At 43.4% G+C, this 10,819-nt stretch overlaps 3 protein-coding genes across 3 annotated transcripts; 2 read left to right on the top strand and 1 right to left on the bottom strand.

The window, feature by feature from the left end:
- Positions 1-55: 55 nt before the first annotated feature.
- On the top strand, positions 56-2,769 carry LOC132471177 (rho-related GTP-binding protein RhoA-B). The gene is made up of 5 exons (XM_060070288.1): positions 56-183; positions 1,000-1,157; positions 1,324-1,444; positions 1,731-1,861; positions 1,977-2,769. The coding sequence occupies exons 2-5, from the start codon at positions 1,002-1,004 to the stop codon at positions 2,148-2,150; spliced, it is 582 nt and encodes a 193-aa protein (XP_059926271.1). The 5' UTR covers positions 56-183; positions 1,000-1,001; the 3' UTR covers positions 2,151-2,769.
- On the bottom strand, positions 2,296-6,951 carry LOC132471167 (transmembrane protein 43). Its single transcript, XM_060070272.1, has 12 exons — positions 6,766-6,951; positions 5,953-6,096; positions 5,726-5,860; positions 5,447-5,541; positions 5,276-5,325; positions 4,947-5,016; positions 4,788-4,858; positions 4,569-4,696; positions 4,317-4,391; positions 3,995-4,096; positions 3,739-3,856; positions 2,296-3,399 (listed from the first exon to the last, which is right to left on the bottom strand). Exons 1-12 carry the CDS (start codon positions 6,781-6,783, stop codon positions 3,197-3,199), a joined length of 1,209 nt encoding a protein of 402 aa, XP_059926255.1. The 5' UTR covers positions 6,784-6,951; the 3' UTR covers positions 2,296-3,196.
- A 112-nt stretch (positions 6,952-7,063) lies between these two features.
- zgc:112334 (uncharacterized protein LOC619199 homolog) lies at positions 7,064-10,666 on the top strand. The gene is made up of 11 exons (XM_060070263.1): positions 7,064-7,419; positions 7,605-7,712; positions 7,814-7,913; positions 8,028-8,162; positions 8,255-8,453; positions 8,574-8,705; positions 8,890-8,989; positions 9,138-9,309; positions 9,549-9,693; positions 9,985-10,039; positions 10,192-10,666. Exons 1-11 carry the CDS (start codon positions 7,378-7,380, stop codon positions 10,336-10,338), a joined length of 1,335 nt encoding a protein of 444 aa, XP_059926246.1. The 5' UTR covers positions 7,064-7,377; the 3' UTR covers positions 10,339-10,666.
- The last annotated feature ends 153 nt before the right edge of the window (positions 10,667-10,819 follow it).

The raw sequence follows: 10,819 nt of genomic DNA, 5'->3' as shown, positions 1-10,819 counted from the left end.
GTTCTCCAGCCTCCACGTTCACCCCACCCAACCCCAGCCTCCCACACCACCCGCCCCCAGCCTCCCTCCCACACCACCCGCCCCCAAGCAAACCCAAGAACAGGCAGTCTCGCAGTTATTCAGCGACGAAGAAGGCCAGTCAAATATATCAGGAAATTATATTGCTTTAAACCCCATTAGTAGGTAAGAACTGTATTTCACGCCATTGGGCGATCCATAATACAAAGTCGACGTGAGGAGTCGACTCGTCTCCGCCGCAGTAAACTGATGATTCTACGAGCTTTTCAGCGCGAGCCGCCTAGCCTCTGAGCTACATTCTGCTCCACTTCCGTCTTGCTAGCTGCGTTAGCCGAGCCTTGCGATCGAAATGTCGAAATGTATCGTCGGGACCATCCCGGGTGTATCTGATCGTTTAGTCACAAAACATGTGTCCACATTGGGTCGTATTAGTGCCAAACTCGTACCGTGGGCAACACCGTTAACATTTAGTGCACGACAATGTTGTCTAAAAACCTGGCAAAGATGTCCACTGCTAACAAGCTATCGTTAGCGCAGTCTTTGGTAAACAACATCCTCCTCGGGAGGTAAAATAGAGGCAATGATGGCGTAACGTTGGTCATTCTGTCCCAATGAAACATGATGGACAAACCATGTCCTTGTTTATGACTTGTTACGTGTGTTGTGATTGAACTGTGTGCAGTGCAAGGACTGATTGACCCAATCGTTTAACCGATAATCTGTTAACCAATCGTTACCCTAATGATGTGTCGAGGTGACCCTCTGTCTGAAAACGTCCATCTGTGCTGATGTCTGGCTTCCCAAACAAATTAATAGCATAGACTTAAATTAGAGTCGCCTGAGGAATCGTTGTTTGTAACATGAGGGGTGGCAGTTTTTTTTTTTATATTAATAAATAGCCCTCAATTTACTGTATTTTGCATTGGCTTGAATAAAACCTCCCTACATAACCTTTTTTATTTTTCCTCTTTCCCAATTAAGTTATGGCAGCAATTCGAAAAAAGCTGGTCATAGTGGGGGATGGAGCCTGTGGAAAAACATGTCTGCTCATAGTGTTCAGTAAGGACCAGTTCCCAGAGGTCTATGTACCCACTGTGTTCGAGAACTATGTTGCTGACATTGAGGTGGATAGCAAACAGGTATGGATGACTTCCTTTCAATCATGTCTCTTCTCGATTGATTTTTTTTTTTTTTAATGTATCATTAATATGTTAAAACACATCAGTGCTTGGATTTATTCATGCATTTGATCAATAACTTTTCTAGGGTTCGGCTTTGTATAATATTTTCACTTTTTACATGCAGGTTGAGCTGGCTCTTTGGGATACAGCCGGTCAAGAGGACTACGACAGATTGCGTCCACTTTCCTACCCAGATACTGATGTCATTCTCATGTGTTTCTCCATCGATAGCCCCGACAGTCTTGGTAAGGAAGAGCACCCATCTCAAGAGGATCAATTGAGTGGAGGGATGACCAAAGAAGAACATATATATTGTTTGATTGATAGAAGCTTAATCCCTATAGAAGCAGGGCTACTTAAGGAGCCTGAAATTTCATTACGAATGTGGAAATTATAGTGATTAATTAACATCAGTACACTTAAGAAAAAATGAATGAATTTAGAAAATACCAGAGGTTGCGAACAACCTCTTCACTTCTGAAGTTTGTGTTGATTGTCGCTAACATTTCTGCGTTTCCTTCTTCCTCTCAGAGAACATCCCAGAGAAGTGGACCCCCGAGGTCAAACACTTCTGCCCCAACGTTCCAATTATCCTGGTGGGGAACAAGAAAGACCTGCGCAATGACGAGCACACCCGCCGGGAGCTTGCCAAGATGAAGCAGGTAAACATCGTAAAAGTGCACAGAAAGTTGCGTTTTTATGTACAAACGTACATAGATGCACATCGAGTAATCAGTTAGTAGTTAGTTACTCTAACATGTCTCTTCCCACCGATAGGAGCCCGTGAAACCGGAGGAAGGCCGTGACATGGCCAACAAGATCAGTGCCTTCGGATATATGGAGTGCTCTGCGAAAACAAAGGATGGCGTGAGGGAAGTGTTTGAGATGGCCACCAGGGCGGCGCTACAGGCCCGGCGGGGCAAGAAGAGCAACAAGTGTCTTCTGCTGTAGAGGGGCCACTGCTTCCTGACGTGGGAGTGTGGAGGGGGAGCAACGCGAGAGAGGAACCAACGGACCACCCCCCCCCCCCGCCACCTACGACCGACCCAAACACATCCACACATGAGACTGTGCTCACCCGTTTTTACTAAAGGTGTAATTCTTTTTATTTTCTGTCTAAGGCAAGTAGTTTTGTCAGTATTCAACTTTGAGGTCATGAGAAATACTTCTTTTTTTTTTGTACTTTTAACCTGAGTCATTTTGCCATATTGAAAGCAACCTTCTTTACAATTACCATGCTATCCAAGAGGTCAGCCAGGGGACCTATGGTGTCATACCTGCCAACAGCATAAAGTGCTTAAGCCCTTCCTGCTGCTCTAAAGGAATGTTTCCAAGAGCCAACTAGAAGGGTGAAGTACCTATACACTGTGACCTATAGTCATTAATTATTTGAAGATACAGTTATGCACATGAACTCGAAATTGAGTTCTAATGTGTTTCTTACTGAGAAAAAAAACTAAAACCTATGTGCTTTATGATCACATGCACAAATCTGAGAAGACTGGAAACTCATTTTGTTAAAACACAAATGTAACTTGGTGTTTTTGTGTAATAAATTACTTTGAGATAATTTGCATTAATGAATGAGTTTGAATGAATGCTTAATGGGTTTTAAGAGTTTATTCTTTGGCTGGATTTACACACAATGAGAAGTAAAAATATATATTTTATGTAAATCCTGCAAGCAAACATTTGCAATGCAAAAAGGCACATGCATTTAGTCAGGAAAAGTAATAAGTGCAGAATAAAGTTCAACTTGTGAATGACCGTGTAACATTTAACACTGTACATACAAATTCATTTTGGCTTGATTGGCAAACATTTAAAGTATTCAGTAAAGTACCCATCATACATTTTATCGAATTGAGACAAACATACAGAATTAACTAAAACAATCTAAAGCACAATCAGTCTAAATCTCTGGACGCAAATCAACGCCACAAAACATTTGACGAGGTTACCGAATGTAAAGCGGACAAAACACATGAGCCTGAATGTCACTGGTTCTTCTTGGCTGGAGCGCGAGCGCGGCCAATGAGCACGGGAAGGAGGGCTACCGCTACCAGACCAAGAGATACTAGGGGCCGGTAGAACAGCCAACCACTTGCAATGACGAGAAGGGAGAGCGAACAGGAGATGCAGAAGGCGAACAGTTTCAGCCCCAAGGAAACAACCTCTCTGACAACAGGGAGCCAATCCACTGTGGAGAAAACACAAGGCTGATCAATAATCTGATCCTGAAACAAATAGGATATCTTTCTGTCTTCCATAGCGGGGTCGGCTTAGCTCAGGAGGTAGATCAGTTGTCTTGTAACCGAAAAGGTTGCTAGTCCGATCCCCAGCTCCTCCTAGCTGAGTGTTGATGTGTCCCTGAGCAAGACACTTAACCCTAACTGCTCCTGACGAGCTTGCTGTCACCTTGCATGGTTGACTCTGCCGTCGGTGTGTCAATGTGTGTATTAACTGATGTAAGTCGCTTTGGATAAAAGCGTCTGCTAAATGCCCTAATTGTAATTGTAATATAGCGGCAAATGCTTACCCAGTGTGTAAAGAATGCGTGTGGTCAAACTGATACCAAGGAACATAAGAGCCCAGCCAGCAAACCTGAGCCCCCAAGTCCTCATGGCATTGGACTGGTGCTCCTTCTCGAATACTTCCTAGGGACAAAATATATTATTCAGTTATATGACAGTTGAAATGCTTCACAACTTGTATCTGCTGCTGTAAACATTTTTTTTCCACAATCACACCGCAAGAAACCAATCTGAGAGTATGTATGTATTGAGTAGACCCACCTGTGCTGAGAGTTCCTCTAGGTAGAGAAACTCAAGTCGGTGTCCTGACCTGGTCTTATAGGACTTCAGATTCTCTCCGCTCTGCATTGCTACCACACTGACCTGAGGTCAACAGTCATCATCAAGAGAAGGATGTCAACTCAAGTACTTTTACTTAAAAGGAACGACTCTATTCACGCTTGCTTTTCTAAAAAATATATTGTTTTTGATCGTACCAAATGGCCATCATGTCTTCAAAGTATACTCAAGATACACTGGAGATATTAAGTCCATGATTAGCAAACAGATCAACATAGACACCTGGAATCTAGGACCAACTCACCGTCTCAGCGGGAGCAGGATAAAACCCTTCCCCACTGAGGCCTGCATAGGAGAAGCTCACCCTCACATCTCCTACCTGACAGACAACAGAAGAACGTTAAAATTCATCCCTCAATGAAAAGGAGTAGATATTTACAGCAGTATCTAAATACATGTATACGTGTGTATCAGATGTGGTGGAGCTTGAGACGGCCGTCATGCATGCACGTGTGCATTAATTAATGCAGCACATTCTTCACATTGTTTCCCATACCTCTGGTCTACGTGGGTACGGGGTGTGGTAGAAATGGTCCTCATAGATGGTGAGAAAGGAGCCAGGTTCGAAGGGCGGGAAATCTTTCAGCCGCAGAGTCTGGAAGTTATTGATTTGCTCCACAAGTCCTTTGGAGTAGAAAGGGCATAGGCTATGACATAGTACTAGTTATAAAGCGTGATGGTACACAGGGCTTCAGTCTGTACTTTAGAGGGTTACCCTTAGACAGAAGAAATGGGCCCACCCTGACTTCAGGAGCCACTACAGTCACACTTTCAACCGCCATGGCACTGTAGCAAAGTAGAAAATCAAACAGATATGAATCATACATTTTCAAGATTGAATGAAACTTTCGGCAATTCAAAATAATTGAAGTACCTTGGGTTCTCATGACCTATTTCCTTATCGAAGTGCCTGCTGTTGATCAACTCAGATTTCCATTCTGTGTCTGAGGAGAGGAGTAATGCTAGTTAAAAACATGGATCCCCAAAGGAAGTTAGGCATATTGTGGCTCATTGCCGAATACAAAAATGTATGCAGCAGCAATATATGCTTCTTTTGAAAACATATGAAAAGAGAGAAGACGGTCACTGGACACAGCAGGAGTGCAACAACCATGTTTGTGTTACAAGTGAAGTAGACCCTTATTGTGTGGGCTTGTATCAGTATCGTGAACGAGCCCCAGCTGTCAGCATAAACGCACTCACTGTAGTTGTATGTTGTCTCTGTTTTGGTCTCTCCATTCTCTTGGTAGTCCCTGAAAATAATCACCAGAGAACGGGACATTTAATTCAGTGTTGAACCTGACGGGTTTTCGTTCCCTGCTCAAACCCTGGTTGTAGGCCTGTGACCTAGTTGTAGGATGAAACCTGACAAACCTGCTGTCATGGGACTCCACCCACTGATACATCTCCACCTGTCTCTTCAGCTGCACCGCCTGCACCACCACTCTGTAGTTTGGGTCATGCAGGGGCTGGACAAAGCATGAATAGAGCATACTCACCAATTGTTATTTTCATCATCATTACCACCGTTATAATTATAATGTGATAGAAACCTAAAAATAAATAAAATTAAGATACATAAAAAATGTCAGTGATGGATTAATGGCTCAAAAGCAAAAGAGCCAAGATGACTGGCCCTTGAATGAGACGTACCTGCAAGGTCCGTAATTTGGCGGAGAGGTGAACCAAGTTGTCGTTATTCTGGTAGTCAACATTAGAGAACGGGTTCAGGGACACCACCAGAGAAAGACCTTCGTCCAGTGAAGATGCGGTCTTTAGCGCCCTTCCCTGGGTAGAGAAATGGTCATTTACATTAAAAAAAGGTTATCTTCTGCATATCACACGACTGGCTTCCGTTGTTTCATGTTGGAGTCTCTTACCTCATTGGTAAAGAGAACGTAAAATGATGCAAAGAACAGGCCGACTCCCAGCACCGTCCCCCCCGCCGTTTCCCCAAGGCGCTCAAGAAATCCAGGATTGGAGCGGCTCGATACACGCTTATGAGAGTTTTCCGTCCCTGAAAACTGAGAGAAAGAGAATGGTTTGAAAGTGTGTAGAATTCATAAAAAAAACAAAAAAAAAAAACGTCAATAGGCTTTTTAGGCGTAAGATAACGTTTAATTTAAGACCTGATCTGGTTCTGAAAGTGATGCAAGTTTGAGCCTGTCTTGCCCTAGTTGAGCTCATTGGTCGGTTGATCCAGAAAGTGTTAAGTAATGTGTTTATCAGAAAGGCACCGTTGGGGATTGTCATTAACTTTACACAGTTTGCTTAAAGAATCCCATTAAAAACACTGACGGTACACATGAGTATGACCTTGTATAACAATTACACACAAGCAAAAATCCTGAGGGACAGTCCTTGTTAACGAAGACACAAGTACAAATACTAGTCCTATAAAATAAAGTTAGTTCACCAGCTCTATTGACCACTGAAAGTCAGCAAGACATAGCTGAAGATAGTTTGATAGATATTAGCAAAATAGCATTGAATGGTTTGTTTCTCATCTGACTTGAACAATTGTCCATATTTCAACGCCGAACATAGATGACATCTACAGACGAATGCCATCATACATTATTTAGTTATTGAGATGTTTAGCAGATCAGCAGAGCATTTCTTCATTGCATTGAAATGTGAGGAATGAAGGGTGCCACCGCTACACCCATATTTGAATAAGAGATTAAACTTACTGGAGGTGTGGACGACATGCTCTTCCTAGTGCAACGATGTAGGCCTATACACTAGATAGAAAAATAGGTAGTGCAATGATGTTTACGCCTTGGGCAAAACTTGTAGTTCCGGACGTTGGTGTGGGATACAGAGGATTGGTCTGATCCGTTGCGACTTCTGCTTGCGACCCCGCTCCGCTTATGACAGCCCGGCTCTTCTACCAGTGGCATGCTGGGTAATGTAGTCATATCAGCGCTCAATAAAACAATAACTCGAAAAAAAAGAAGAACGATGTCCTCTTTTCTTTTTACATATTCTATAATTGCATTGTATAGAAATTAAATCCAACAGCTACTTAGTATCCACAGAGACTAGAGAAACATTGCCCACAAACGCACACACACATACACACGCACACACACGCACACCCACACAAACGCACACGCACACTCACACAAACACACACACACACGCACACACACACAATAGGATACACCGTCTGGGATGTCCATCTTAAGAAGATTATTATAAATAGGTACGCACAGCATTTCCTCTCAGCTATTATCCCCTCCAACTAGCAAAGGTATTAGACAGACAGTGGATCTGTTGGACTAGGGACTCGCTTTGTTACAATGCAGGAGTATGACATCATTGTTCTTGGAACCGGCCTTAAGGTAAGAACACCCTTCAGCATAGTTATCATCATTAGTAAAATCACATATTCTTTAAACTAATTTAATATCTTGCGTCACTCATAAACATCTCCCTCTTTCTCTCTCTCTCTCTCTCTCTCTCTCTCTCTCTCTCTCTCTCTCTCTCTCTCTCTCTCTCTCTCTCTCTCTCTCTCTCTCTCTCTCAGGAATGTATCCTCTCGTCTATATTGTCAATGCATGGTAAAAGAGTTCTTCACATTGATAAGAATCCATACTTTGGTGGAGAGATCGCTTCCATTACCCCCCTGGAACAGGTGTGTGTTCAGCAACAAACAAATGAACCAACAAACACCGTCAGATATTATGTGCTGTCTCTATTGACCAGTGATGCAATGTCTATGATCTAAACCCACAGCTGTACAAGAGGTTCAAGTGTCCAAATCCCCCATCTCCATCCATGGGACGGGGGAAAGACTGGAATGTCGACCTCATCCCTAAATTCTTCCTTGTGAATGGTCGGAATAGGAGGCAACGCCCATTGTGCAGCTCTGTCAAGTTTGCATTATCTTAACTTTAAGGCCGTATTTTTATGCGTTGGTTAATGCTTCTCGTTTTGTGTTCCCGGTCAGGTCCAATGATCCAACTACTGGTACACACAGATGTCATGCGGTACCTGGACTTCAAAGTGATCGAAGGAAGTTATGTTTACAGAGCAGGCAGAGTCCACACAGTGCCGGCCACCGAAGAAGATGCCCTTCATTCAGGTGTCACCTTCTCGTCTGAATTCATGACTAAAAAAGCAGGAGGAGTCCCGATCCTCCACACTGATATATCGAGGTTGTGTTCATCATTACAGATCTGTTGGGCATGTTTGACAAGCGGAGATTCCGGAAGCTTCTCCACTTCATCCTGAACTTTGAAGTTGGCGATCATCGGACGCACCAGGACATCAACCCCAAGGAAGCCACCACGCGAGACCTCTTCAAACACTTTGACCTGGGGCCGGAGGTCATGGAGTTCGCCGTCCACGCCATGGCGTTGCAGCACAGTGAGGAGTCAGTAATACTGAACTCCCAACGCAAATACACAAAAACTGACCAATCCCTTGAGTAGCAAACCAAAGTTTGAAGTTTTGTGTTTGAAAATGTCCACTCTTTTCTATTTCCTCCATGTAGTTCCTTAGACCAGCCCTGCACGGAGAGCATCAAGCGGATAAGGGTGTACCTGGAGTCCATGGCCCGAGTCAAAAGCAGCCCCTACCTGTACCCGGTCAACGGGCTGGGGGAACTACCCCAGGGCTTCGCAAGGTCCTGCCACACACTTGATCATTACACGGAGAGGAACATCTCTAACACACACACAAATGCAATAAATTTCACAGTATGTTAAAACAAGGTCTACCCATAGGGTATAGTTAACCTGTTTATACTGTATAGTCTATGTATACATGGATGTGAAGACGTCTGTGCACGGTACCCCTGTGTGCTGCAGACTGAGTGCTGAACATGGGGGGACCTACATGGTGAACAGGCTGGTGGACGAAATCGTCATCGAAGACGGAAAAGTTGCAGGGGTGAAATCTCAAGGAGACGTATGTAAAAAAAAAAAAAATAATAATAATAATAGCAACAACTGCTACGTAGAAACCAATGGGAGATAGTGTTCAGCTGTATTGAATGTAACAGAAAACAATTATTCGAATTATAATAATTATAATAATAATTCTGTGTCTGCTCCAGCTGTTCCGCTGTCAGCAGTTGATCTGCGGGGCCAGCTACGTGCCCCACAGCGTGAAGAGGGTGGGCCGAGTCATACGAGTCATCTGCATACTGAACCACCCAATCAAACACACCCAGGAGGCCAGCTCGTGTCACATCATCATCCCTCAAGCACAGCTCCACAGGAAGTCGGGTAAACACGCACACACACCCACATGTACACACACACACAACCCCCCCCCCCCCCACACACACACACAAGCAAACACGAGCACACACAATCACACTGAACCATACTATATTCTACTAGCAATGTTTTCACATCTTGGGATTTTCTATTTTGGTGTGCTGTATTACAACTTCAAGTGAGAGTAGATCATTCTGGCACAAGACATGAACCACAGCGGAAACCTCTTCTCTCCTCTCTCTAAGATGTCTCCATATCGATGGTATCTTGCACCCACAATGTGGCTTCAGAGGGGATGTACATCGCCACGGTGATTACAACCATAGAAACCAGCAACCCAGAGAGGGAGGTCCAACCTGCACTGGAACTTCTGCAGCCAATCCTGCAAAAGTATTCGATGCAACGTTTCATCTTATTTTGTCAATGCTTGTTACTCTTGATATTATAATGCGTGGCCAATGCAACCCCACGTTAAACACAGTATTAGGACAGCATTGGTCTGTGTTTTTCCGACACAAAGTAATTCAGGTTGAGCTATGTCACGTGGCCTACCCTGGCTTTTCTGATACTGTCCTCACTTTCAGATTGTTCGGCCACGTGGATTTTAAATAGTGCATTTCTATGAAATGAATAGTGTTAACATAAAGACATTGACTACTGATGATTCACATTTGTTTACAGGTTTGTTTCCATTAAAAACCTTGTGGTGCCCTCAGAGGACGGAGCAAAGAGCCAGGTATGAACGGAGCGTTCTGGGTACCGGAACCTGCTTGGGTGACGGATAATATCTTATACATTTAGAAAAGTAATGCTGTCTGATCACACACACACTCAGTGTGTGTCAACATCAGTGTTAATCATTTATGTCTTCTTTGTACACTTTTTTAGATATTTGTAACCCGCTCGTATGATGCAACAACAGATTTTGAGACAGAGTTCGAAGACATCAAAGATATGTATCACAGAATCACAGGCACAGAGTTCTGCTTTGCTGAGGCACGCAGAGAAACGCCTGAAGACTCAGAAGAAAACTGATCACTTTTTTTTCTATTAAAATGTTTGAGTTTTGTGTTAGATTTGTGGAAGGTTTTGAAGAGTCTTTTTTAATACAGCTGATATGTGCCAGGTTTTGAGGAGTGTGATTTGTAATACAGCTGATAAGTGCAGGTTTTGAAGAGTGTGTTTTGTAATACAGATGATAAGTGCAGGGTGTTGAGTCTGTTTTGTAGTGGAGCATAGAGAGATGGCAGCCACAGCAAAGTATTTGCCTGGGGCAACATTGTTTTTATAAATGTGCACCTCTGGATTTGAGTGAATAAAAACATACTGTCCTATAAACATCTCAAGGCATACTTTTACATAACATTTGAAGACATGTCAGTGTGTTTCTTTACCAAATGTGTGTGGGCCCAAACGATGCACACTGATTAAAGCGCATCGAAAGAGTGGATTAAAGACGAATCCCTGCGATGTCTAGGGATTTATGTGTAGATGCGTCTATAAGGCTTATGGCTTC

This window comes from Gadus macrocephalus, chromosome 13 (genome assembly GCF_031168955.1).
Source record: "Gadus macrocephalus chromosome 13, ASM3116895v1".
NCBI classification, from domain to species: Eukaryota; Metazoa; Chordata; class Actinopteri; order Gadiformes; family Gadidae; genus Gadus; species Gadus macrocephalus.
The sequence above is the reverse complement of the archived record's forward strand: the minus strand, read 5'-3'. Positions and strand labels throughout refer to the sequence as shown.

What these genes read in the sequence shown, in the direction of transcription:
- LOC132471177 (XM_060070288.1), top strand. Translation starts at nt 1,002, where the DNA reads ATGGCAGCAATTCGAAAAAAGCTGGTCATAGTGGGGGATGGAGCCTGT. An exon ending in CGATAGCCCCGACAGTCTTG is followed by an intron (nt 1,445 to 1,730) that starts GTAAGGAAGAGC and finishes TCTTCCTCTCAG; the next exon opens with AGAACATCCCAGAGAAGTGG. An exon ending in AGCTTGCCAAGATGAAGCAG is followed by an intron (nt 1,862 to 1,976) that starts GTAAACATCGTA and finishes TCCCACCGATAG; the next exon opens with GAGCCCGTGAAACCGGAGGA.
- zgc:112334 (XM_060070263.1), top strand. Translation starts at nt 7,378, where the DNA reads ATGCAGGAGTATGACATCATTGTTCTTGGAACCGGCCTTAAG. An exon ending in CTACCCCAGGGCTTCGCAAG is followed by an intron (nt 8,706 to 8,889) that starts GTCCTGCCACAC and finishes TGTGTGCTGCAG; the next exon opens with ACTGAGTGCTGAACATGGGG. An exon ending in AGGACGGAGCAAAGAGCCAG is followed by an intron (nt 10,040 to 10,191) that starts GTATGAACGGAG and finishes ACACTTTTTTAG; the next exon opens with ATATTTGTAACCCGCTCGTA.
- LOC132471167 (XM_060070272.1), bottom strand. An exon ending in GTGGAGTCCCATGACAGCAG is followed by an intron (nt 5,326 to 5,446) that starts GTTTGTCAGGTT and finishes GATTATTTTCAG; the next exon opens with GGACTACCAAGAGAATGGAG. An exon ending in AGAGACAACATACAACTACA is followed by an intron (nt 5,017 to 5,275) that starts GTGAGTGCGTTT and finishes TCCTCTCCTCAG; the next exon opens with ACACAGAATGGAAATCTGAG.